Here is a 26593-nt window from a genome sequence, read left to right as displayed (position 1 = left end):
TCCACGCCGGACACGATGCGGCTGCCTGGCCCCAGCGGCCGCCGCCCCCTCCTGCTGGTGCTGCTGCTACCGCTCCTTGCAGCGGCCGCCACAGCCGCCTCCGCCGCTGGCCTCAGCCCCAGCCAGGCCGTCGAGGTTGCGGTGATCCCGGGCCGCCCGGCTGGGTAAGCCCTGCTGCGGACCCCTCATCCTTGTGCCCTCTCCACCCAATAAGTCTGGCGGTCCTGAAAGACCAGGACTTTCGGATTTAGGGGAATATGAGCCCACTGCCTCTGGATAGGAATGAAGACCAGAGCTCCTGGATTTATTAGGGCCCTCCCTCTATTTTGTAGGGGTTAGAATCCGAGGTGTACTGAGATTTTGAGGGGAAGGATTCTCCTCCTGTGTGGTAGAGACGGATATGGCTCCAGGGAATTCTAGAGTTTATTCGGAGAAGGGCCCCAGTTTATATGCGGATGGGGCTTTGAACTCTCCTAAAATGATAGATGGGCGGGGCCGAGCTGGGATGGGGTTCCCCAAGCTTCTTGGGTGCTTAAGGAGGAAGAGTATGGGAGGTTATCAAGGGACTTTATGCGGGAGTTGAGACGTCTTGGTTTTCTAGGGTTTGGGAACGCCTGAAATAATTAAAGTGACTTTTTCCTAATAAGTTAGGAAAACGTGGACTTTTGGGTTGTTGGCGGAGGGGCTGTGGAAAACTGTGCGGAGGTGGGGGCCTCCAGGTTTCATGAAGGATGGGGATGCTCTAGTTTCCTAGAATTAGAGGATTCCAGGCTTGAATGAGGTACCAGTGATTTTGCGGCAAGAAATCCAGAATTTCCTATAGATTTGGGGTTATAGCCACCCTTCCTGTCCACGGGTGACGAGATCGAAGGAAATAGTCTGCCCAGTACCCCCAACCCCCGCCCTGCGGCCAGAGCTCCGTTACAAAGGCCCAGGGCTCCGCTCCCGCCTCGGTCTCTGCGAATGCGTTTAGTAACCCGAGCCGCGCCGGGGGCGGGGCTGGGAAGGGGTTAACCCGGAGAAAAGGCGGGAGGGATGACGACAGGATCAGGGGTCCCGGAGTCTCCCACCCGGGCAGCCACCTCCCCTACTGGGCCCCACCCGTCTGAAAAGAGTCCATACGCCCAGAGTCCCCTTCACAGCATCCCCCCACTGCCCCTCTCTCCAGGCCTGTGCGCACTCCCTCGTCCCTCGTCCCCCTTAGCCTGGGGACAATGGATTTGTCTGGGGGGCCCCTTGGTTGCGACGCACTTGCGCCCGAGCTGAGGGCTTCTCCAGCAAGAATCTGAGACCCTCCGGGCGCGGAGATTTCTCCAAGAACGACTCCTTCCTCCTGGTCAGGCGGAAAACTGAGGTTCAAAGACCAGGAGACGCTGGCTCCAGGACACACAGCGAGGAAGGGCAGGAACGGGCTAGAACTCAGGCCTCGGGATTCTCAGTCCTGGGCTGTGGCTCCTGTATCCCCCTCCACCTCAGCACCCCGCTGGACCCACAGTCAAAAGAGGACCTCCCTCCCCAGCCGTTGAGGCCTGTGGAAGTGGCGTCACCTGCCGGCCAATCTCGGGATGACGGCTGAGTCCAGGACAGGGACGTGCGGGGAGGGCGGGGTTCTAGATTCCTAGTTCGGGCTTGGAAATGCGGTTCGAAATCCTTTGAGTCTTTTTAAAAAATCATTTTTAAAGACTTTAAAATGTCGTTTCCAATAATACTTTACCCCAAACAATTCAAAAGTAAAATAAAACTGAGGTTTTTGTGACCTTAATCCCTGCAGAGTCGAAACCAGTTTGCTTCCCATTGTACAGATGGGGAAGCCGAGGCATCCAGCGCAGTGCCTCAGATTGGTCACATCTCAATTTTGAGCACCCTCAAGCCTTACCTTGGCTTTCCCTTCCCTATCCCTCATTTCCCTCCTTTGGGGAGTTCTACAGTGCTAGGGGCCTGAGTGACTTCCTCTCCTCTATTTATAGTGTTGCTGCTTGTCGCTGCTGCCCAGGCCGGTCGCCCAGGAGGAGCCGCTGCTTCAGAGGTGGGTTCCTGTAGGTGGGGTATAGGTGTGTGGGGGGGAGGTGGTAGGAGCAGAGGAGCTGAGGGCTCCCTTCCCCACCCCCTTATTCCAGCTGGAGAGCTGAATGCACTTTGTGGAAAGAGGGACTCAGTCACCTCCTTCTCCACTTAGTCCCTAGCTGTCTCTGAAGCCTCCTGCAGGGTCCTGAGCTGCCAGCCCAAAAAGTGTGCAGGCCCTCGGCGGTGCCTGACTCCAGTGTCCCCAGAGCTGCCCAGCCCCAGCCCCGGAGTGAAGAAGAGACAAGTGTCCCTTAACTGGCAGCCACTTACGTGAGTGTGTAACCCTCCCCAATAGCTCCCAACTCCTCCACCATTTCCAGCACATCTTTCTCTCCCCTCCTTTGCTCTCTCTCTGTCTATCAACTTGTATCTGTTTCTATTTCTCCTTTTCCTGCCTATCACTGTCTCTGGGTCTTTCAGTTTCTGTCTCTCTGTCTCTATCTCCATGTCCCCTTCTCTGTATTTGTTCTTTCCATCTGTCTCTGCTCCTTTTCGTACTTACCTGTTTCATTTCCTCTGTGTCTCTCTTCTCTCTCTCTCTCCTTTCCTCATCTCTGTTTCTCCCACCATCTTTTTCTCTGTTTCTTTTAAGCTTCTACGGAGCGCTCAAGGCCTGGTCCCGGTAAGGAGATGGAGGTGGGAAGGACAGAGCCTCCACTAGGAGACCTCCTTGTGTGGGAGGCCCCTTCCAGCCGAGGGTGAGCCAGCCTAACCGCGGTGACAGCTCCTTCTCTGCACCCCTCCAACCCAGGCTGCAGGAGGCCCGAGCTCTGCTGAGGCGACGGCGGCCCCGCGGGCCGGGGGCCCGGGCACTGCTGAGGAGGAGGCCCCCGCAGCGCGCCCCCGCCGCCCAGGCCCGGGGTAAGAACATCCGCCCTTCCTCCTTGGGGAGGGGGGGGGAGGATTCCGGGCCAGATAAAGCTGTCTGGTTCCCACGGTCCAGCCGCCGCCTAGCCGCCCCCCATTGTAGCTCGGCACCCCTCCCCAGGTCGCAGCCCCCTCTAGGGACCCTGGCGTCCGGCCGCGCGAGGTGAGCCCGGGACAGGACCAGACGCCGGCCAGAGGCACTGACCCGAGGGGGTGGGGCCGGGAAGCCAAGTGTCCGGGCTCCCGGCAGCCGAAGAGGGGGGCGCTGTCCCAGCAGAGAGTGCAGCCGAACTAGCCCAGACAACAAAAGCGATTGTGCGGGTTGGCGCCTGCCCGGTCACCGAATGCCCAAAATTGAGGGGGGTGGCTAGGGGCCAAAGGCCTCCCACTGCGTTCCCCACCCTCCTTCTGCCCTCCTCTGGCTCCAGCGCTCGGCCCCTGAGCTAGCACACCCCCTAGTCTCAGCCACCCTCGAAAGTCCCCCTCCTGCTGTGGCCTTCAGCCCAGATGTGTCCCCTCCTCCCTAAAGTCTTCCAGATGTGGGCCTCCGGCCAGATGTGAGGACCCCCGCCCACAATCTCAATCCACCGTTTCCCCTAATCCATTCCGACTTATACCAGGTGTGAGGGTCCTGGTCAGATGTGACTGCGTCCTCAGATGTGCCCCTCCAGCTTCCTGCCCACCATCCAGACCCCCAATTCCTGCATGTGCCCTGGTACACCGACCCTTCTCCTCTCCCCTAGATGTGCCACCTGGCTGCCCAGATGTGCCATGACAGCCCCGTACCCACATGAAGCCCCTTTCTCTGTGCCTAACGCAGAGACAGCCTTTAGCTTTCTCCCCAAATGTGGCCCCCACTACTCTTTCCTTTTTATGGATTCAGCCCTGTCTGGGGTGGGGGGAACCGGCCCGCCCCCACCTGTTGCCTTCCCCGCCACTCCCCTGCGGGCCCCATTCACTTGTTGGTGTGAGGCGGGGGCAGAGGGGGCGCTCCCCTTCCCCCTGCGAGTCTAGCGCCCAGCCTGCGCGCCTCTGGCTGCGCGCCCAGCCCCACGCGCCCCCGCGCGGCCGCCGGGGAGGGAGTGGTGGGGATGGGGGGGCCTGAGCGGGGGCGCGGCCGCCCTCCCCCGCGGGCGGGCGGGCGCGGCCGGGCCCCTCGGGCGGGCTGGGGCGGCGGCGCGGCGGAGCGCGGCGCTGCAGCCATGGCGGGCGGCGCGCGGCTGCTCTGGGTGTCGCTATTGGTACTGCTGGCGCTGCTCCGGCCGCAGCCCGGGCTGTGCCGGCCCCGAGAGCGCCTCCGCGTGCTCTTCACCCCGGCCGTGTGCGGCCTGAGCTGCGTCCATGGGCCCACCGGCCCCCGCTGTACCCCGACCTGCGCGCTCCGCAACGCCACCAGCGTGGACAGCGGCGCGCCCGGCGGGGCGGCCCCGGGGGGACCCGGCTTCCGCGCCTGTGAGTGCGGGGTGGTGGTCCCGAGGGAGGGGTTCCCAGGGGGAGGAGGATCCCTGGGATGGGGGAGTCAGTCGGCTAGGGGGAGGGAGCCCAGATTCCGTGTGCAGTAGTGCTGGGGAATCCCTAGCCTATTTAAGGAAGAGAGCCTCAAATTCCTGGCTTTTGGGGTTGGGTCCTGAGGGTCTTGATTTCGCAAGCAATAAGGGTTCTCAGGGACCTGTGGCGTCCCATGTGAGGGGATTGGGGCCGAATTTCACGCCTTTGAGTCAAATTGGGGAATACCAGAATTGAGGGGTTTGGGAGCTTGAGGGAAAGGGGTCCCAATTCTGAGACTGAGTAAAGGGTCCCCAGAATCCAAGGGGGAGTTCCAGGGCTGTGAAGGGTGTCCCAATTTCTGCATCTTTGGATGGGAGGGATTAGGCAAGTCCAGGATGGGAGTGCCTGGAAAGAGGGAGATTGGGGTGAGGAAAGTTGGTCCGGAGAGCTGAGAGGGAAGAGTCTATAGAAGCAGGGCTCTGCAGGACCCTGAGTTGCAAGGGTCGCACGTGGAAGAGCAATCCAGATAGGAAGCCTAGGAGGAAATGCGCCCCCTGGGGGCAGAGGGGACAGAAGGAGGTTGTGCACCAGGCTCCCCTAGAGATGGGGAACCCCTGGGAGGGGTTCAGGTGAGGTGGGGGGTGGATAGGACACCTGTTGGCCGCCGGGTGTGATGATGGGTGGGCTCTCAGGGTCCGGCCCTACCTGCCTCCAGCCCCGGAGGCCGTCTGGAGTGGGGAGTAGGGGCCCCTGGCGCTGAGAACTCGCCCAGCCTGGCCTCCAGCCAACCCAGCCCTGGCCGGCGTGAGCTCATCTCCCGCCTGAGCCCCCGCCCACTGCCACTCCCTCTCTCCTCCCCTTCCTCCCTCCTTCCTTCACTCCCTCCCGGCCCAACCCCAACGCGCCCGTGCCAGGCGCCGTGCCCAGGAGGGTGCCAAGCCCCTGGAGGCACAAGGAGGGGCCTCCAGAGGGGGACTGACCTCGGGAGGACCTCGGTGTCCTGAGCTCCTCATTCTTATAGGGGCGTGGGGGCATGGAGCTGCCTGTGCCCATCTAACAGCCCGCCCTGGGTGTGGGAGCCCTCAGGGAGCTGGGTGGGGGGCCTACATTCAGGCCAAGAAAAGATAGAGAAATTTCTTTGGAGATTAGGAAGTGCCCCCAGAACTAGCTGGATTACCACCACTCCTAGCAGAGACCCTATTTTGGAATTTTGATTCCTAGTTCAGCCTCTCCTTAGACCTGCCACTCAATTAAGGACCCTTATTAGAGCACCCTGGAACCCTGGCCTGACTCTCCTCACCAGCAAAGCCCAGTGTCTCTACCCTCAGGCCCTAAACCCCTCCGCACCTCTATCAGCAGACTCCGGACCAACCCCTCCAGTGAAATTCGCTCCCATTCTTCTGATATAATCTCCCCAAACTGTGCCCCTCACCAGATAACTCTGTAGTGTTGTCCCTTAGCTACCCCTCCCCGCTTCCAGGGGAAACCCCAGATTACAAGCTCTATAATAAGCAGAGTGATATCTCTGCTCCCTAGCCAAATTCTCTTCCCACAAAAGGCTTCCATTTTCCTATATTTCCAAGTGAATCCCATCAGAGATCCCTGATTTCTGTCTAGCCAAGTCGTTCTCTTCCAGCTGACTCCCTCCCCAGGAACTTCTGATGCATCCATCTTCAGAGAAAACCAAAGTTGGTCTTGATCAGCTGTTCCTCCCAAGAGGTGTCCAGATACTGTTCTCCCCACAAGCAGCCATTAATCAAATGACTTGAGTACCTAATCTCTTAGCTGGGAGGGGAAAGGTAATTCCAAGTATCTTAGAGCCTTCCCAGACAACTGAGGCTCTCATGTGCTGGGGACTCCCAAGAATTTCACTTCCCATCTAAACCTCAGCACCCTCAAACTGGCCATTCCCTAGAAGACAATAGAGTCCTGTTTTTTAGGTAACTCTCCCTAAAAAGACTTGGATTTCTTCTGCTGAAGGGTGCTCAGTTTCCTCCGGGATAGCTCCTTTTCTGTTCCAGAAAACTTGAGCGGTCTCTGAACCCCAGAGTGCTGCCCTCTAACTCCTCCCAGGAGTCCAGTCTCTTTACCCTTCTAAATTGAGGAGGGTCCCTCTATGCTTTCCTCTCTCTGCAGTGTGTGGCTCAAAAACCCACACACGCCTTCCTGGACGGCCCCGGACGCCTGCCCCCTTCCTCCCCTCAGCACAGCTGTCTCCAGCTGTTCTCGGCAGCCCTGGGGGAGAAAGGGAGGGGGTGTCCTCGCAGGATACGTCCAGCCTTCTTTGGCTCAGCGGGTCCAGTGCTCCCCAAGGGTCCGGAATGCGGAGCCGCCGCCCTGCCCCCTCCGCACCCCTCCCTTTGTTTACACCGCCGCACAGCTGGCAGTGCCCCGCCCAAAGGTGGCCTGAGGCCCAGCGAGGGCGCGCAGAGGGGAAAGGAGGCTCGTTCTCGCTGGCCCTGCCCCGGGGCTACCGGAGGCGGGAAGACAGAGCTAGAACTGGGCGGAGACAAAGCGGTGGGTGGGTCTAGGAGCCCAGATCGCCAGGAGGTGGGGTGAGAGGAACGTGAGCCAGGGCAAATCAACGTGAGGAAAGGAAGGTGGGTGGGGCTAAAGGCAGCAGGTTAGACGTCTTGATAGGCGAGGTTTACAATCCTGCGGGTAGCAGAAGGTGATGTGGGCGGGGTGCATAGATGGGGCGGGGGACGCATAGCCTATGAGCGGAGCTTGAACGTCGTAGACCTGGCCAAACGGGGTGTGGGCGTTCCTAGAACGGCAAGGAGACATAGTTGCTAGAGGGGAATGGAGCCAGGGAATGGCTAAAATGTGGTTTTAGTCAATAGAAGTGACAAGCGCTGGGACTGAAGGGCTGGAACAGTAAAAATGGGTGGGGCTAGATGTGAAGGCACGAGCTAGAGTGGGCGGGGCTGAGCCCTTGGGCGGGGACAACGCTGTCTGGGCAGGCCTGGACTCAGCCAGAAAGTGGGACTTGAGAGGGAGGGCGGGGTGAGAGGAAAGTGAATCAAGAGCTGGAGGGCGTGGCGAGCGGATCCAGTGGGAGGAACTTTACCATCGAGGGCTGTATGACTGGACTCAGGCAATGCAAGTGGCCAGGATTACTGGGGAGGTGACAGCTCATGGCGGAACGACTTAGAACTGACTGATGCCTTTAGGGTGTAGTTATAATGTTAGGCACTGAGCTAGCTTGAGTGCACTGGCCCTAGGAGGGCTGCCCAGAGGGTTGCCTTCCCTGAGTGTCCTCACTCTCCCCCTAGTCCTGTGTCCCTTGATCTGTCACAACGGAGGTGTGTGCGTGAAGCCTGACCGCTGCCTCTGTCCCCCGGACTTCGCTGGCAAGTTCTGCCAGTTACACTCAACCGGCGCCCGGCCCCCGGCCCCTGCTATGCCAGGCTTCACCCGCTCTGTGTACACCATGCCACTGGCCAACCACCGCGACGACGAGCATGGTGAGGAGAGTACAGCCTGAGTCCCCTCCGACCCCTCTGTCCACCACCTCAGCGTTCCTCTGATGCACATCTTTCCTGCCTTCCCCGGAGTACCTTTCTCCATCTTGCCCTTTTCCCCATTCCTAGTCCCAGTCCCTAAGAATCTGTGCAGACACCACTTTGCTCCTCCGTGCCTCTCTCCAGGCGTGGCGTCTATGGTGAGCGTCCACGTGGAGCACCCCCAGGAGGCGTCCGTGGTGGTGCACCAGGTGGAGCGTGTGTCTGGCCCTTGGGAAGAGGCGGACGCTGAGGCAGTGGCGCGGGCAGAGGCGGCGGCGCGGGCAGAGGCTGCAGCGCCCTACACCGTGCTGGCACAGAGTGCGCCGCGCGAGGACAGCTACTCAGATGCCTCGGGCTTCGGTTACTGCTTTCGGGAGCTGCGCGGAGGCGAAGTGAGAGGAGGCTGATGGGGAGGGGCCCGGAGCGTGCCACCGCGCGGGGGCGCGCTCACCCTACACTTCCCCACAGTGTGCGTCCCCGCTGCCTGGGCTCCGGACGCAGGAGGTCTGCTGCAGAGGGGACGGCTTGGCCTGGGGCGTTCACGACTGTCACTTGTGCTCGGAGCACCTGGGTAAGCTTCAGGACGTCCCCAAGGTGCTTGGAGCTGGGGAGATGTGAAAACCCCACCGCTCCTGGTACTCTGACCATAGATATATCCTGTACACAAATTCTAGCTACTCCTACCCCGTCGTGGGGATCTTTTCCAGTTTAGGCCTATCCATACTGTCTGGGACCACTCACCTGACTTTCTGACTTCTGACCTGTTCTCACCCCACCTTTGTGCCATAGCGCCACTCATGCAAATCACCAACATAAGGCTGACCTAGCACTCAAACCACACCAAACATCTTTTAGTTCCTCCCACTCCATTTTCGTCCCCGCTTACTCCGTCCTCTCTTCACCTGCCCCTCTCCTCTGTCCACAGGTAGCTCCGACCAAGTTGGAGCCCCAGATGGACCGTGTCCAACTGGCTTTGAAAGGGTTAATGGGTCCTGCGAAGGTGAGCCAGGGCCGGGGTGGGAGGAGCTTGGCTCGAGGGATGGGGCTGGCGAGGAGCTTGCCCCTGACCCCACTGAGATCACCCTATACCTCGTAGATGTGGATGAGTGCGCGACTGGTGGGCGCTGCCAGCACGGCGAGTGTGCGAACACGCATGGAGGGTACACCTGCGTGTGCCCCGACGGCTTCCTGCTCGACTCGTCCCGCAGCAGCTGCATCTGTGAGCCACCGGGGCCTGAAGCTGGGTCCCATGTCCACCTGCTTTTATGCCAGAGCATCCCTGGGTCTAATTCTCTTAGACTGCCCCTTCCCCATCCTCTCAGACTCTTACACACTCTCAAACTCCCTGGACCTTCTTCAATTTCTTTAAGAACTCCCCAAACTTTTTGGATCTAGATCTCTTTAGATCCCCCAGACTTTCATCAGCTCCTCTCGGGCTCCCAAATACCCTCATCTGTCTCGACCACCGCACCTTCTTCAGATCCTGAGATCCTTCCCAGATTGGCTTATCCACCCCTCAGGCTCTCCTCAGGCCCCAAACTCTTCTCAGACCTCAGACCCCTCAGCTCTCCTTTAGACTCCCAGAGCTCTCCTAAGTGCCCCTCACACCCACCAAACCCTCCTTGGGACCGTTCCCCTGCCTCACAGATCCCCTAGTTCCTCTACATTCCCAACCCCACCCTGAAGAATTTTCTCCCTTTCCCCCAGCCCAACACGTGATCTCAGAGGCCAAAGGGCCCTGCTTCCGCGTACTCCGCGATGGTGGCTGCTCACTACCCATTCTTCGCAACATCACCAAACAGATCTGCTGCTGTAGCCGTGTAGGCAAAGCCTGGGGCCGGGGTTGCCAGCTCTGCCCACCTTTCGGCTCAGGTGAGTTCCTCCTGTCAGGCCCTGCTCTAGATTTGATGCAAACAGCCCCAATTCCAGTCTTCGCCCCTCCAACCCGGTTAGACCCTAGCCTTGGCCATTCCCTCAGCCTCTGAGACAGCCTATCTTAAGACAGGACTCAGCCTGGGTCCCCACCCCATCTTGGCCACACCCACACCTAAGACACACGAACTTGAAGTTAGGCTGTGTCCGCTGGATGTCACCCCCAGCCTCTGCCCCCCTAGCCCTTGAGATGTGCTGCCTTCCAACCTTTTCCCCAGGCTTTGGCCAAGTCCTCAGTTCCTGAGACACTGCCTTGGCCCTAGGCTCCACCTTGGGCCCCGCCCCAGATATGCCCCTCCCAGAGACACCTCCCTGGCAATCTTCTGCATAAAGCCAAACCCCACAATGGACCTTACTGTTTCCTGGCCTTCAACCTTGTCCCTGTAGACACCAAACCACCTGCCCTAAACTACTGTCCCTGCCTTCATCCCAAAGAGAAAAACATCATTGGTCCTACCCTTAGCCTCTGAGACATCCATTCTTTGGCCAGGGTACCACCCCATCTCAGCAGCCAACCCAAACTCCTGACACACTCCCAGGCCAAGCTCTATCCTCAGTCAGGGCCAGACACTATACTCCCTTCCTCTCTCCCTCCCCACCTCCTTCTCATCCCCTCCTGCTCTCTTGACCTCTCTCTGCTGATCTTCCTCCCTTTCCTGTTCCCAGAGGGATTTCGGGAGATCTGTCCAGCTGGCCCTGGCTACCACTATTCAGCCTCCGATCTCCGCTACAACACCAGACCCTTGGGCCAGGAGCCACCCCGAGTGTCCCTCAGCCAGCACCGTGTCCCATCCTCCACCTCTCGGCCACCCACAGGTGAGCTGGCTTCTGGAGGAGGGAGTGTCATCTCCAAGGGGCTGCCCCAGCCCTATAGAGAAAAGGGGAGATGAGTGAGGACACCCAAATACAGGTCTCCACTGCTGATATCCCTTCTTTACCAGGCTTTCTGCCCACTCATCGTCCAGAACCCCGGCCAGAGCCCCGGCCAGAGCCCTGGCCAGAGCCCCGGCCAGGCCCTGAGCTTCCCTTGCCCAGCATCCCTGCCTGGACTGGTCCTGATATCCCAGAATCAGGTGTGGTAGAGGGAATCGAGGGCGTTAATGGGGGTATTACAGGCAGGAGTTGGGGGTGGGAAACTCCAAAGTGAAGATTGCAGAGTAGAACAAATAGGGATGTGACAGACAGAGGAGTTATGGAGTGGGTGAGAAAAGAAAGGTTTGAAGGGTGGGGTGCTGTTACATCAGGAGCTGGAGTCAGACTGGTCTGGATGCAAGTTCTCTATCAATTAGGCATATCATTTTAACCTCTCTGAGCCTCAGTTTCCTCATCTATAAAATGCGGAGTTGTCTCTGAAGTACCTGGCACATAGTAAGTGCTCAGTTAACGTTAAACAAATAATTAGTTTTCACAACACTAAGAACATATCTCAGGCAGAGGACTGGAGCAAAATACTCAAAAATGGAGACTTTGGGGGTGGATTAGGTAGAGGATCTGATGAGAATGTCCCATGATGAAGGACAGGGGTGTCAGAGGGGGAAGACTGGATTTGAGGAGGAACATCCATGAGGGTGTTTTAGGCGGAGGATCTGAGGGGATTGTGCTGGGATGAAAGGGACAGAGGATTTATAGATGGGGGAACTCTGGCTAACTCGATCCCCACAGGTTCTTCTGCGGGAGAGTGTCAGCGCAATCCCCAGATCTGCGGCCCCGGACGCTGCATCCCCCGGCCCAGTGGCTACACCTGCTTATGCGACTCCGGTTTCCGGCTCAGCCCGCAGGGCAGACACTGCGTGGGTGAGCCAGGCGGAGGGAGGGGACGGAGGTAGGGCGGAGGTGGGGCGCTCTACCTGGTCACCTCCTGACCAGACCCCTCCATACCCTCAGACGTGGATGAATGTCGCCGTGTGCCCACGCCCTGTGCTCCCGGGCGCTGCGAAAACACGCCAGGCAGCTTCCGTTGCGTGTGCGGTCCGGGCTTCCGAGCCGGCCCGCGCGCTGCGGAGTGTCTGGGTGAGAATTACAGGCTCCACCCCTGCTGCTGTCCCACGCCCCTTCGGCCCAACTACTGCCTTGGCCCTGGCCCAGTCCCCAGAACAGCTCCGGCTCTCGCTTCGGCCCCACCACTGCCTCTTCCTGGCCCAGCGGGCCCTTCCCGTCGGGGCAGGTCCCTGCCCTACTACCGCCGGGACTCTCCGGGACTAGGTCCCGGCTCTGTCCCTCCTTTTGCCCCGCCCCTGCAATATTCCAGACTAGCTCCTGCCCTCTCCCAGGACCCTCCCCTGTCAGACAGCTGTGGCAACCTATCTCCTGACCACGACTCCTGATTTCCACCCAGTGCCAGGTCCCCAAACCAACCCTTCCCTCGCTTCTGCCTTCCCTTTGTTTGGCCCCCAAAGCTGTCCTTCCCATCCTTGCCCTCCCCAGGCCTTGCCCTCCCCAAATGGCCCCCCTCACGTTTCTCCTCTTTACCTCGGCCCTGGCTGGGTCCCCAGCCACAGTGCTGCCCTTCCCGCTTATGCTTCGGTTTAGTCTTGAACCGACCCACTCCGAACCCCCTACCGCCCCGGGCTCCCGCCCCAGCCGGCCCCCGCCTAAGCTTGGCTCCGCCCCCGCCGTCCCCGCTCTGCCAAACCGTCTGGGGGAGGGGAGGAGGCGGAGTGTCTGCCCCAGTCCCAGGCACTCGGTTTGTGCCCGCAGACGTGGACGAGTGCCACCGCGTACCGCCACCGTGTGACCGTGGGCGCTGCGAGAACACGCCAGGCAGCTTCCTGTGCGTGTGCCCCGCTGGGTACCAGGCTGCGCCCCATGGAGCCAGCTGCCAGGGTGAGGGACTGGGGACGTAGGGGGGAGGGTAGAGCAGCAATGGTGAAGGACGGAGAGATGAAGAGACAGAGCAATGAGGAAGAGGGAGGCTGATTGATGGGTTCTCAGAGGCCAGGCTCTGAGAACCAGACATGGAGCCTGTTGGGGATGGAGAGGTCAAATGATGGAAAATAGGAAGGCTGAGCCATAGAGAATAGAGAAGCAGAGGGATGGGGGATGGAGATGTCATTAATGGGGGAAGGGGTAGAGTTATGGAGGAGTATAAGGAGGCCAACTGACATGGACTAGAAAGATAGAGTTCTAAGAGGCAGACAGGAAGCTTAATAGGGATTGAAAAATGAGACGAATGGAGGATGGAGAGTTAGAATGATGGGGGATAAGGTGGCAGAGTTATGGAGGGTGGAAACTCCAAGAGATGGAGGTCAGGGAAGCTGAGTAGAGCACGGAGGCAGTTGGTTTGCAGGGAGGTTCATAAAGAAGGTGTGACCTGGGTTCTTTGCTCCGGGCAGATGTGGATGAGTGCATCCAGAGCCCAGGCCTATGTGGCCGAGGGGTCTGTGAGAACCTGCCTGGCTCTTTCCGCTGTGTGTGCCCGGCTGGCTTCCGGGGCTCGGCGTGCGAAGAGGATGTGGATGAGTGCGCCCAGGAGCCACCGCCCTGTGGGCCAGGCCGTTGTGACAACACAGTGGGCTCCTATCACTGTGCCTGCCCAGCTGGCTTCCGCTCCCGAGGGCCAGGGGCTCCCTGCCAAGGTGAGGGTGCTGAGTCTAAGCCCACTCCACCTGCATTTGCTGTGAGGACTGGAGAGAGACACGACTGGGGGGCAGAGAGGCAGGGTGATGAGGCTCAGTGAAGGAGGACAGGGAGGGGGTGCAATGAAGGGATGGGGAGTGTCTGGCTTCAGACACTTCTTCTCTTTCTCCAAATATGGAGAATTCTTCCTCCCTTTTGGATGTTACTTTGGATGTGCTTGTGAGAACCCTTAGGAAGGGACAACTCTGAGGCAGGGAAAGCAACATACAGGAGGTGGTGCCCTGGCCTCATCTGGGCAGCTGCAGAGACAATTAATGGGGAAACAATGAAAGGGTCTGTCCTGGGAGGAGGGAGCAGCCTGAGCAAAGTCCAGGATGCTGCCCCCAGGATGGAATGTTGTGGTGCACGGTGATGGCAGGGAGTACAGGCCCCTTCCTCAGCCCCACTGGTCTCCTCTGCCCCAGATGTGGATGAGTGTGCCCGTAGCCCCCCGCCCTGCGCCTATGGCCGGTGTGAGAACACAGAAGGCAGTTTCCAGTGCGTCTGCCCCACGGGTTTCCAGCCCAATGCTGCTGGCTCCGAGTGCGAGGGTGAGGCCGGGGAGGGAGGGAGGAGTGTGGATGGGTGAGGGGGCTGTTGGGCCACTCCTTCAAGACCACCCTCTTCCCTGCCTCCCAGATGTGGATGAATGTGAGAACCACCTAGCCTGTCCTGGGCAGGAGTGTGTGAACTCACCGGGCTCCTTCCAGTGCAGGTCCTGTCCTGCTGGTCACCACCTGCACCACGGCCGATGTACTGGTGAGACCAGGCCCTGGCTGTGACCTTGGACCTGCATCATGACTCCTGACCCAGATTGTGACCCCTATCCTCGGCTACAACCCTGACCTGGCCCATAACCTCCTAACCTGGATCTCAGTCACCTTACCTGAACCACAACCCCCAGAGCCTAACTGTGACTCTTGACTTAGACTGCAGACACCACTGACAAAACTATGGTTGCTGATCTGGACCACGACCTTGCATGTGATTTCTGCCTCAACTCAACTGTGACATTTGACTTTAACCATGACCCCTGCTGATAACCCCTGATCCTAACCATGATAGCAGTTGTGACCCTCCTGACTCTGCCTGTCCCCTGGTCCTGTATGTGACCTATGATCCCTAAACTTGCCTGTGACATTTGACTTAACCATAACTGTTGCCCATAACCCTGACCACAACCCCTGACTCTGTGTGATGCTTGATCCTGTCTCTTTCACTGCCACTGTCCCATCTCAGAGTCCCTTCCCTGTGACCTGATTTGGGTTCATGATCCTCAACAGTGACCCCTAACTAGACACTCTGACTCCTGACTCGGCAGAATCCCATCCAATGATCCTGATTTATAATACCTGACCCCTTATAATTAATGTCAGACCTCTGTCTCAGTCCAGAGCTCCTTCACTTGACTCCAGGATCCTGGCACAGGGAGTTTGAAGAAACCCAGACTCAAAGGACCCCCAATCATGGTCCCCAGAATTAAGGAAACCTGGTCTCCCCTACAGACTTATGCCATGAAGCCTTCATCACATATCCAACCCAAAATCCATACCCATATCCAACTTCCAATCATCTCCTTCAGACCCCTTTGCCCAGTGGGATCCATCAGTGTGTCCCAAGATTAAACCCCTTCTGTAATCCCCATTCCCACAGATGTGGACGAATGCAGTTCGGGCGCCTCCTGCGGCCCCCACGGCCACTGCACTAACACCGAAGGCTCCTTCCGCTGCACCTGCGCGCCAGGCTACCGGGCACCATCTGGTCGGCCCGGGCCCTGCGCAGGTTTGCATGGCGGGGAAAGGGCTGGAGAACCTGGGAGTGGGACCTGGCTTCCTGGGCAAAGACTGCTGGGGAGCTGGGAGCTGAACTAAGGGACTGATGGTGGAGTTTTAGAAACTAGCCATCTGGGGTGTGGCTTGGGGGCGGGATTGCCGCTTTGTGGGCGGGGCCTGGGTCTCGGGAGCCGGGACTGGTGACCCCGCAGCCCTATCTCTCACGTACCCTAGACGTGAACGAGTGCCTGGAGGGCGACTTTTGCTTCCCCCACGGCGAGTGCCTCAACACCGACGGCTCCTTTGCCTGTACTTGTGCTCCCGGCTACCGGCCTGGACCCCGCGGATCCTCTTGCCTCGGTCTGTACCCGGGTTGGGCCTGGACCGGGAAAGTGTGGGCTTATGCCAGGAAAAGGCAGGTCAGGGAGAAGAAGGTGGAATAAGGAGTCTGAATTTTTGGTCAGGGTTTTAATGCATCAAGAGGGCGGGGCTTGTGGAATCTCCTAGGGGCGGAGTTGGGAGTGGAAATGGGGAAAGGGCAGTTGTCGGAAAAATTGGGCAGTGATTGGAAAGGACTGAGATAAACCTGTTGGAGAAGTGGAGCTTGCAGGGAAGGGAGGAGACTAAGGCAGGTGCAGAAGACGTCAAGGTCTTGGAGCCAGAAGGGCAGGAAAAGGGCGGTGGAGGGGAGTGGCCTGGAATGTTAAGCCAAGAAGGAGATGGGCCCCTGATTTCGGACACTGTCCCGCAGACGTGGACGAGTGTAGCGAGGAGGACCTCTGCCAGAGTGGCATCTGTACCAACACCGACGGCTCTTTCGAGTGCGTCTGTCCTCCGGGACACCGCGCTGGCCCAGACCTCGCCTCCTGCCTTGGTGAGTGGCCCCACCTGATCTCTTTCCCCTCTGTCTCCTGGACTCCTCCACTGGTGTCCCCCATTTGTGTCCCCTGCTCCCTTCCCTCCGCTGCTTCCTCCCTTTCCCTTTCCTGTGTCTCCCTCCTCCCCCTTCTGACTCTCCACTCCCCTCCTTGACTCCCCAGCCTTTTCTCCTCTTCTTCTTTGCCTCCTTTGCTTCCCTATCTGACTGTCTGTCCTGCCTCCCCCCTCAGACGTGGATGAATGTCGAGAGCGGGGCCCGGCCTTGTGTGGGTCCCAGCGTTGTGAAAATTCCCCCGGCTCCTACCGCTGTGTGCGCGACTGTGACCCTGGCTACCATGCGGGCCCTGAGGGCACCTGTGATGGTGAGACCACTGCCCTCGCTCCCACAAAAAGTTGTATAAGTTGGCTCTCTTGGAGACCCAGAAGGGGCACCAGGCCTCACGGACTTGGGAGGGGGGGGAAAGCTCCAAACCAGTGTACTTAATTCTCTCCCCATCCTTGTGGTGGAAATAAGCCACCAGTGTACTTTCTTGCAGAGGGGAGGCCAGAGGATGGGGCAAGACACTCCTATCAGGAAACAGGCCAAGCCTCACTTTCAGAAGCAGCGCATGCTCCTCTGAATTTGAGCACAGGCCACATTTTAGGCTATACCCGGTTAGACATCTACTAGAAAGAACTGTTAGCCTCCCTCCCATTTCCAATCAGCCTATGGTTTAAAATTCCATTTCTCCCTCTTCAGACCCCTTCAGTTTGGACCTACCCTCTTTCCACCTTTGACCAATTGTTTTACTTCCAGCTGCCCCTCCATAGAGGCTCTACCCTGGCTGTCCTGGGCCCTATCCTTTCCCAGTGTGAAATTCCCAGGTTTCTTCAAGCTCTGATTCCAACCTGCTTAAGCTCCACCCTTCCAAGTTCAAATAGGACTCTTCAGATTCTGTTTTCTGCCACTCCTCAGACCTCTTCAGGTCTCAGGAAAGTACAGGCCCACTCCTTCCAGTCTCTGTTCTGCCTTCAGACCACCCTTTGCCTCTTCTCATTTTCCATGGTTTCCCACCCCTGACCTTCCTCCTTCCCCACCAGGTGCCAGCTGGGTACTAACCAAGACAGGAGGCTAGGACTAATCTAAGATTTGGGGGAAGGAGAGGGTGAAACAGATGAAATGACTCTGGGCTGCCTTTGGTGCTCGGGTTGCCAGACTTCTGATTCATGGAAATCTAGTTTCATGGGATCTCATTCATTAATTCCACAAGAATTCACTCAGCACCTACTGTGTGTGACACTGGAGGCAGAACAGGCAATGAGTCAAACAAAATCACTGTCCTCATGGAGCTGACATTCTAGGGGAGAGACAGACAATAAATATGTAGATAAATTCAACAGTCATTCAGCAAACAATTTGGGGGTGTCAGGCACTGTTCTATACCCTGGGGATACAGTGTGGAACAACACAGACACAAATCCCTGCCGACATGTTGGCATTGTAGAAAGGTGACAGTTGTCATGTCAATAAATGCATGGGTATAATATAATGTCCAGTTTTGGAAGGAAAATAAAGCAGGATAAATGGACAGAGATTAAAGAGCAGTAGCAGTGGGGGACACTAGGAGGGCTTGACCTAGACCTTTGAGTGAAGTGAGGGAGGGGGCCACACAGATAACTGAGGGAAGACTATTCTTGACAAAAGGAACAGCAAGTGCAAAGGCCCTGAGGTGGGGCCATGTTTAGGCTATTCAAGATATAGTAATGTGGCCTTAAGAGTATGAAGGCCATCTTTAGAAGCTCAGACTGCTAGAATACCAGATTCAAAGACTTCTTGGTCACGGGAACTGGCAGTAGCATCAGGAACATGTAAATCTAGGCCTGTGACTCCCCTCCCCTCCCCACTCTTTTGCAGACGTGGACGAGTGTCAGGAATACGGCCCAGCGATTTGTGGAGCCCAGCGCTGTGAGAACACCCCTGGCTCCTACCGCTGCACACCGGCCTGTGACCCTGGCTACCAGCCCATGCCAGGGGGCGGATGCCAGGGTGGGTGTCCCTGGGGCAAGGGATTTGGAGGGGACAGAATGTCCAGCAATGGCCTAACTGTCTGGTGGTTGCAGATGTGGACGAATGCCGGAACCGGTCCTTCTGCGGGGCCCATGCCGTGTGCCAGAACCTGCCTGGCTCCTTCCAGTGCCTGTGTGACCAGGGATACGAGGGGGCACGGGACGGGCGTCACTGCGTGGGTACGGGGCTCCCAGGGGTGGGTGGAGCCAGAGGGTGGGGAGGAGGTTGGTCAGGCCCTGCTCCCCTCCATAGCTCTGAATCCTTGTAAACTTTAGAGGTATGAAATTCAGACCTCGGAATATAAGATCATCTTCATGTCAGTCAGGAAACCCTATTGATTCAGATTTGATTTTGTGGGTGCTTACAAAATTCATGCATAAAGTAGTAAAAGTGCACTAATCTTAAGTGTACATACACATTCTTTATTTTTTCCCAACATTTAAAGAGGAAATTTTCTAACCATACAGCAAATTAAAAGACCTGTAGAATGAACATTTGCACACCCATGATCTATATTCTATTATCATTTTATTATACTTGCTTCCTCACATAACTTTCCATCTAATTTTTTGGATAGATTTAAAATTAAACTGTAGGCATCAATATATTTCCCCCTAAATTCTTCAGTCTGCATATCATTAACCAGAATTCAATATGTGTTTACAGATATTTTTATTTGAGGTTCAATTTACATACAGTGAAATGCATGAGTCTTAATTATACATCTTCTTAGTTTTGACAAATGCAAACACACCAAGCTTTATTTCTTTAAAGGGAATTAAAACTGTGAAGTCCTGGGAAATATCTGAACTTCAGGCACAGATGGATATAGGAATTGTAACAAAGCTAGCTCTCTCCCAGCTCTGCTCTCCTCAATTGCATTTATGTTCAGGCAGATTCTCTTTTCACAATGACAAAAGGCACCTCTGGCTGACATCCTCAGCTTGACATCCCTAGCTACAGAGGGAGGCTCTTTCTCAATAATTCTAGAACAAGTCTCAGGACTGGCTTTGACTGGCCCAGCTTGGTGACTGCCTGTCTCTGAACCAGAGAAATGCAGACTTCTGTTTGGCCTGCTCAGATCACATGGGTTGAAAATGGAGCAGCAGAGAGATTCCAAGAGAAATTCAGGGTTTGTCACCAGAAGATAAGTAGATGATGAGGTCTAGGTCATTAAAAAAAATAAATAAATTACACTTGAAAGCTGAGACTCTTTAGACTTACGGAATCCCAGAGGTTTACAACCATTGACTCCCTCTTTGCTGTTTTCTCCTGCTCACAGATGTGAATGAATGTGAAACGCTACAGGGTGTGTGTGGAGCAGCCCTGTGCGAGAACGTGGAAGGCTCCTTCCTCTGTGTCTGCCCCAACAGCCCTGAGGAGTTTGACCCCATGACTGGGCGCTGTGTTTCCCCTCGGACTTCTGCTGGTGAGACTGAGATCCGTGTCGACTGAACTGATGGCTGCTGGCCCCGCAGAAAAATAATGGAGTCTAACCATTCTTGATGTGGACAGCTGCCATCAGTTAAATGCTGTTTTAAACAACAAAAAACTTCAGAAAACATGAGTTAACCTGGGTGTGGGACTCAGCGTCAGGAGAAGTAGATCTTGGTCCTGACTTGACCAGATTCCTTCACTGTGTTTAGGCCACATTCTGTCCACTGAGGACTCAGTAGTGACCACCTTGTCTTCAAGGGACTCAAAATCTAGTAGGGGCAGATAGTGATATAACCTGACAGTTAACAACCCGGAGAAGTCAGCACTGGGATGGAGGAAGCGCAGACCAGAGGGAACAAGCCTATGATGGGAAAGGCTAGGGGCTGTGGAAATCTAGAGAAGGTGCCTCCCCAGCCTTAAAGGAGAGTTTGGGGGTTATCTCTGAACTGAGAGCAGTAGGATGAGTAGAAATGAGCCAGGCTAAGTGGATAAGGGAGGGCATTCTGGGGTGAGGTTACAAGGGCAAAGGCCTGGCAAGGCAAGAGGGTACCTGACATGTTTGGAAGACTGCAGTAAGTTCAGGGCGACGTGCTTTACAGAGCAAGGGAGGGGGCAGGGAGAAGTGAAGTGAGGCCACAGAAGGAGGCAGGCACCAGACCACACTGACTTACTGTGGTCAGGAGGCTGGACTTTTCTCGAGGGCACTCTGGCACCATGGAAAGGGTTTGAGCAGGAGAGGGATATAATCAGATTGTGAAATTTCCTCTGGCTGCCACGTAAAGGGGGATTGGATTGGGTGATCCTGGGGGCTGGGACCCCAGCAGAGAGGACAGGACTGGACCAAGGCAGGGGCCATGGGAGGGGAGGAGAGGGAAGGTGGGAGAGGCCCTGAGAGGCCAAGTGGACAGGCTAGTGGGCTGCCTGGGTCAGGGACAGGTGTCCAGGCCTAGACAGGGGGTTGGATATAAAGATCCCAAGACCAGTCTGGGACACGTTGAATGTAAGGACCCCGGGAGGCTTCCAAGAGGCCGGCAAAATCTCCTCTCCTCCTACCTGAACTGCAGCTGTGATGGCAGCTGAGACGCCTGGGAGAGGGAGGTGGGGAGGCAAGAGGTGCAGAGATGAGATGAGGTAGTAATGGGAGAAAGAGGGGTGAGGACAGGTGGTGAGAGATGTGGAATCTAGCTCTGTCACTAATGGCTGGGGGCCCTCTGGGCCTGTTTCCCGATCCATAACATAGGGGCTGGAGGCTAAAGCCCCTTGTCTCCCTAGGCACATTCCCGGGCTCACAGCCCCATGGACCTGCCAGCCCCGGACCTGCCAGCCCTGGTCTGCCAGCCAGGCCACCCCACCACCCCACCCCGCCGGCCCAGCCCACCCAGGCAGGGCCCTGTGGGCAGCGGGCGCCGGGAGTGCTACTTTGACACGGCAGCTCCAGATGCATGTGACAACATCCTGGCTCGGAACGTAACATGGCAGGAGTGCTGCTGCACGGTGGGTGAGGGCTGGGGCAGCGGCTGCCGCATCCAGCAGTGCCCGAGCACCGAGACAGGTGGGCATGGGCCAAGGGATGGACTCAGGGCTGAGGGTTTGGATAAAAATAAGTGGGCATGGGACTGGGACAAGGGGACACATTTGGACGTAGGGCTGAGGTGCTGGCATTGTGTGGACAAGAGTGAGCTGCCAACCAGGTGGGCATGAGGCTGAGAAGTGGATACAAACAGGCACGAGGGCTCAAGTCTTGGGCAGTGGAGGGTGGGCATGGGGCCAGTCTGAGCACTGAGGCAGGTGGGCACAAGCAGGCCCAAGGCAGGGGCTGGGACAAGGGTGTCTGGGCTCAGCCTTGTCTCTGTGTGCAGCCGAGTACCAGTCATTGTGCCCCCATGGCCGGGGCTACCTGGCGCCCAGTGGAGACCTAAGCCTCCGGAGAGGTAAGGCCCATTCACCCTCAGCCCCCAGGCCCAGCTCTGTCTCACCCTGTCTCTGTTTTCTTTATCTCTGTCTCTCACCCTGTTTCTCTGTCTCCCCCATCTCACCCCTAACTTGTGTCTCTCCGTCTCCATTTTCCCTGATCTCTACTCCTGGGTCTCTATCACCATCTCTGTCTTTCTCTTCCCTGATCATGCCCCGCAAGCCGCACACTCCCTCTACACAGCCCTCCCCACAACCTGGCCTGCTCCCATCTCTCTTGGTGGGGGGCGCGTCCCTAACCATCCTTCCCGCAGACGTGGACGAGTGTCAGCTCTTCCGAGACCAGGTGTGCAAGAGCGGCGTGTGCGTGAACACGGCCCCAGGATACTCATGTTATTGCAGCAATGGCTACTACTATCATGCCCAGCGACTGGAGTGCATCGGTAGGAGCCCCACCTCCACCATCACCCCCCTCCCTCCCCCCGGCCTGGGACTCTCCCCAACCCTTGGCCACGCCAGCTTCTCTTTGGAATGTGGCCACCACCAGCAGGAAGTCCTTCCTGGAGTCTAGACTGAATCTATCACACTGTCAATGCACTGGGGAAATCGGAAAGGGGAGAGGAAGTCTTCCTAATCACTTCCTCCATGCCTTCCTAGATAATGACGAATGCGCTGACGAGGAGCCGGCTTGTGAGGGCGGCAGCTGCGTCAACACCATAGGCTCTTACCACTGCACGTGCGAGCCCCCACTTATGCTGGACGGCTCGCGGCGCCGCTGTGTCTCCAACGAGAGCCAGAGCCTCGGTAACCTCCCCCCAGTTCCGCCCCGCCCAGCCGACTAGCCCCGCCCCAGCCCCGCCCACACCATCCGGCCCCGGGTTCCCTGGGCTCGGCCTCACGCCGGCACCCGGGCCACGCCCCTCGCGCGCGTGGCTCGGCCACGCCCCTTTACGCCCCATTTAGCTTCTAGTCTTGGTGTTTGACTCAGATCCACAGGCCAGCTGGCCTGGTTCAAGGCAAAGGTTTTAAAGGAGCCTCCCTGCCACTTGCTGGCCCTGAGTGCATGTGCACGCTGCTTATCGCCTCTTGGGGCCCAGCTTCCTTTCTGCACTTTGGGTGGACTCGCAGTAGCCCCTAGCTTACAGGGTGCTGTGAGGAATTTTATTTTTAAGGACAGTATGGGACCTGGTCTAAAAGCGTGCTTCCTGTTATTTCCCTGCGTGTCTCTGTCTCTTTGCATCTCTCTGGGTTTCTGTCTTTAGGCTTTTCTCTGAATTTCTGCCACTGCGACTGTCTTTGCTCCTAGGTCTGTTCTCTCTGCATCTTTGCTGTCCTGTGCTTCTTTGAGTCTCTGACTCTTTGGATGTGTTTCTCTCTATTTCTTTGGTCCTTTCTCTCTTTTTGCCCATTGACCCAAATTCTTCTTCCACTTCCTGTTCCTACAACATCCTCCCACACCCTGAGACTTCATTCAAACAATGCTCAGAGAGGAAAAGGAACAGCCCTGGGGTCGCAGAGCCCTCCAGAGGCCAGACTTGGATAGAACCCTCCTCTCAGACCCTATCTCCAAGCCATTGGACCCCTTCTGCTCTCTCCTCCTATATGATAGCCTTGTGCTGGACCAAGCTCTGTACTCACATGGAGCTACCCCAGAGGACTTCCAGGAGTCAGATCACAGCTGATGGGAAGGATTTGGTGATAGGCACAGGGTGGCTGGGCTGCTCCAGCAGGGGAGGAGAATGAGCATTTGGGAGGACCAGAGTGTCTTCCCACCTTGATGCATGCTGTCTCTGCCCTTAGACGACAACCTGGGAGTGTGCTGGCAGGAAGTAGGGGCTGACCTTGTGTGCAGTCGCCCCAGGCTGGATCGCCAGGCCACCTACACAGAGTGTTGCTGCCTCTATGGAGAGGCCTGGGGCATGGACTGTGCCCTCTGCCCTGCCCAGGACTCAGGTACTGCCACCTGCCTGGGCCACACTCAGAGACCCTGCCCCTCAGACTCCAAATCCAGGCCCTCGGACTCCCAGTCTTAGACCTCAAGATTTCCCCAAACTCAGCCCCTCAGACCACTATGTCCCAGCCCATCCCTAAATCTCGGTCCCTTAGACCCCAAGTCACAACCCAAAGACCTCCAAGCCTCAATCACAGAAACCCCAAGGCCTGACTCAGCAGGTCCCATAGAGCTCTGAAGTCTGGTCTCTCAGACCCTCAACTCCTGGTCTCTAGACCCCCAAGACAGCCCATGAGACCTCCTCCCCCAAATCCTGGACCTTTAGATGCTCAGACCCTGCCATCCTGGCCCACAGACTCTCTGGTCATAGCTCACAGACCTCCAAGCTCCACGGGCTTGGACACCCACATCTGGGTGTCTGAGAATTCAACACACAGCACCAGATATCCTCATGTCTTGGCTCCTAAAACCCCTGAGTCCCCCCAATTCTCAGCCTTTGGGAAACCAGTGTCAGCCCCAGACCCCTCATCCTCTGACTTCCAGGTCCCATGGCTCAGATCCCCTCCTGTACATCCTGACCCCTCGGGCCCCCAGTACGTCTCAGTCCTGGACCCTAAAACACCTCCACCCCATTTTCATAGGCCCCTAGTCCCAGCTCCCAGCAAGGGCTGATCGTTAGGCTCGGCTCCGTTTCACAGATGACTTTGAGGCTCTGTGCAATGTTCTGCGGCCCCCTGCGTATGGACCCCCGCGGCCAGGTGGCTTTGGACTCCCCTACGAGTATGGCCCAGACCTGGGTCCACCTTACCAGGGCCTTCCCTATGGGCCTGAGTTGTACCCGCCACCCGTGCTACCCTATGACCCCTACCCTCCGCCACCTGGGCCCTTTGCCCGCCGGGAGGCCCCCTACGGGACGCCACCATTCGACCTGCCCGACTTTGAGGACGATGGTGGCCCTTACGGTGAATCCGAAGCTCCTGCTCCACCCGGCCCGGGGACCCGCTGGCGGTATCGGCCCCGCGACACCCGTGGCTCCTTCCCAGAACCTGAGGAGTCGCCTGAAGGTGGAAGCTATGCTGGTGAGTACTGTGGACCGAGTGATGGGGACTAAGATTAGGAGGGAAATGTGCAGAGAGATGGGGGAGGGGGAGGGGGGGAGAGACAGAGAAAGACTGAAACAAAGAGAAGCGGGGGAGAGACAGTCTCAGAGAGATGGGCAGAGCCACCATTGGAGAGAGTGACAAAGAGCAGGGATGAAGAGGAACAGAGACATACCTATAGACCGACGGGAAAGAGATGAGGACCCAGGGAAAGCTAAGGAGAGCGGAGTGACGTAAACATCCTGGCCCCACGGCGCCCCCCCCCCCAACGGCCCTGGAGCGGGATGGACAGTTTAGTAGGGAACACTTATCCGTGGAGGGATAAGGAATAGAAGGCAGAGACCTCAATCCCAGAGTCCCCGCATTCTCCACAGGCGCCCAGGCCGGGCCCTATGAGGGGCTGGAGGCGGAAGAGTGCGGGATCCTGGACGGCTGCGCCCACGGCCGCTGTGTGCGTGTCCCCGAGGGCTTCACCTGCGACTGCTTCGACGGCTACCGCCTGGACATGACCCGCATGGCCTGCGTCGGTAAGGGGCAGGCTGGGGCCAGCATGGGGTGGGGGGAAGGGTGCGAGAGAAGGTGGAAACCTTAACTAGAGGTGAGTAATCAGGAACGTGAAGGAAACCAGCCAGCCTGCGGGGAGCAGAAAGTAATTCTTGCTCAGCGATGGGGCTTGCCTGAAGGAGAGATCAGGCTGGGAGGACAGCCGAGCTTGACCACAGGGCAGGGTCAGGCCTGAAGCAGGATGGAAGGGTAGAATTCTGCGGGTGTAATTACTAGGGACTCCCAGGGCTACCTTGGGCAATTTGCTTGACCTCTTTGAAGAGCTTTCAGTTTCCCCATCTGTAAAATGGGAATATGAATCATGTCTGCCTCGTTTAGACAGTAGTAGGGCAGGGTGGTTACAATCAAGGACTCTGGGGGAGTTGGATAGACCTCAGGCTCAATCCAGCAGCTGGCTATGTGACCCTGGACAGGTCACTTTCCCTTGCTCAATTTTTCTCATCTAATTTTTCCCATTTCATAGAGTGGTGAATATCAGTTTACACTGACAGTGAGACCTGTGTCAAAACCAAGGTTCAGAAAAGGGAATTGAATTCCCCAAAGTCTCACAGCCAAGAAATAGCAGGGAGCTGGGCACTCTGGGTTTTTGAGAACTGGTCTGGGCAGAGTGTGGCCTTGTTGTGTGACACTGGGCCAAGGGCTTCCCCACACTGGGCCTCAGTTTGCACATACAGTAAAGCGGGATTACAGTACCTACCTTATCGGGTTATTAGGAGGATAAACTTAACACATGTAATACGCTTAAAACAATGTCTGTTACAGAATAAGCATTCATTGTTGTTGAAATCATCATCAATATTGTTTTCCTAACAAAAACCTAGTGACCTAGGGGCTTACATACCAATCTCACAGAACACAAAGCTGAGACACAGAGAGGTTAAGGCACCTGCCCTGGCTACACAGCCAGCAGATGATAGTGGCTGGTTTCGACTCCAACAGGAGGCTCAGCATCCACACACCTCTGCACCAGGAGAGCCTCAGGGGCCAGGGAGGCGGGCTCCCGGGTCCCCAGCGTTGAACAACGCCCCTGTTATCCCCCTTTCCCAGACATCAACGAGTGTGACGAGGCCGAGGCTGCCGCTCCGCTCTGCATCAACGCGCGCTGCGTCAACACCGATGGCTCTTTCCGCTGTATCTGCCGCCCAGGATTCGCACCCTCACACGAGCCGCACCACTGCACGCCCGCCAGGCCCCGGGCCTGAGCCCCTGCAGCCCCGGGCTGCCCACTCCGCGCCTGCGCACGCGGGGCCCTTGCAGCGCGCACCCTCACGCCCGCTTGCGCGCATGCGCACAGGGATACCGGACTCGGCGGAAAACGAGGGACGGTCAGACAAACCGACGGATAGGAGAAGCGCCCCTCCTACCAACGCCCCTGGCCTGGGCCTAGCCCACGGTCCCCTTTACATTCCCGCTCCGTTTTATAAAAGTTTTCAATTAAAAAACACCTCTTTTGTACCTTA

At 57.3% G+C, this 26593-nt stretch overlaps 1 protein-coding gene across 1 annotated transcript; it reads left to right on the top strand.

The window, feature by feature from the left end:
• On the top strand, window positions 1-26593 carry LTBP4 (latent transforming growth factor beta binding protein 4). Its single transcript, XM_032486016.1, is given in 34 exon segments — window positions 1-164; window positions 1968-2026; window positions 2196-2334; window positions 2816-2925; window positions 7695-7886; window positions 8070-8317; window positions 8394-8496; window positions 8851-8925; window positions 9022-9144; window positions 9633-9797; window positions 10524-10673; window positions 10799-10930; window positions 11520-11651; window positions 11742-11867; window positions 12555-12680; window positions 13190-13432; window positions 13898-14023; window positions 14112-14231; window positions 15126-15254; window positions 15479-15604; window positions 15996-16118; window positions 16354-16485; window positions 18018-18149; window positions 18224-18349; window positions 19453-19599; window positions 20880-20964; window positions 20966-21159; window positions 21467-21538; window positions 21833-21961; window positions 22176-22322; window positions 23319-23471; window positions 24168-24548; window positions 24944-25096; window positions 26181-26593. Coding segments are annotated over 34 exon segments (4902 nt in total). The 5' UTR covers window positions 1-15; the 3' UTR covers window positions 26336-26593.

The sequence above is a fragment of the Camelus ferus genome, chromosome 9 (genome assembly GCF_009834535.1).
Source record: "Camelus ferus isolate YT-003-E chromosome 9, BCGSAC_Cfer_1.0, whole genome shotgun sequence".
Lineage (NCBI taxonomy): Eukaryota > Metazoa > Chordata > Mammalia > Artiodactyla > Camelidae > Camelus > Camelus ferus.
The sequence above is the reverse complement of the archived record's forward strand: the minus strand, read 5'-3'. Positions and strand labels throughout refer to the sequence as shown.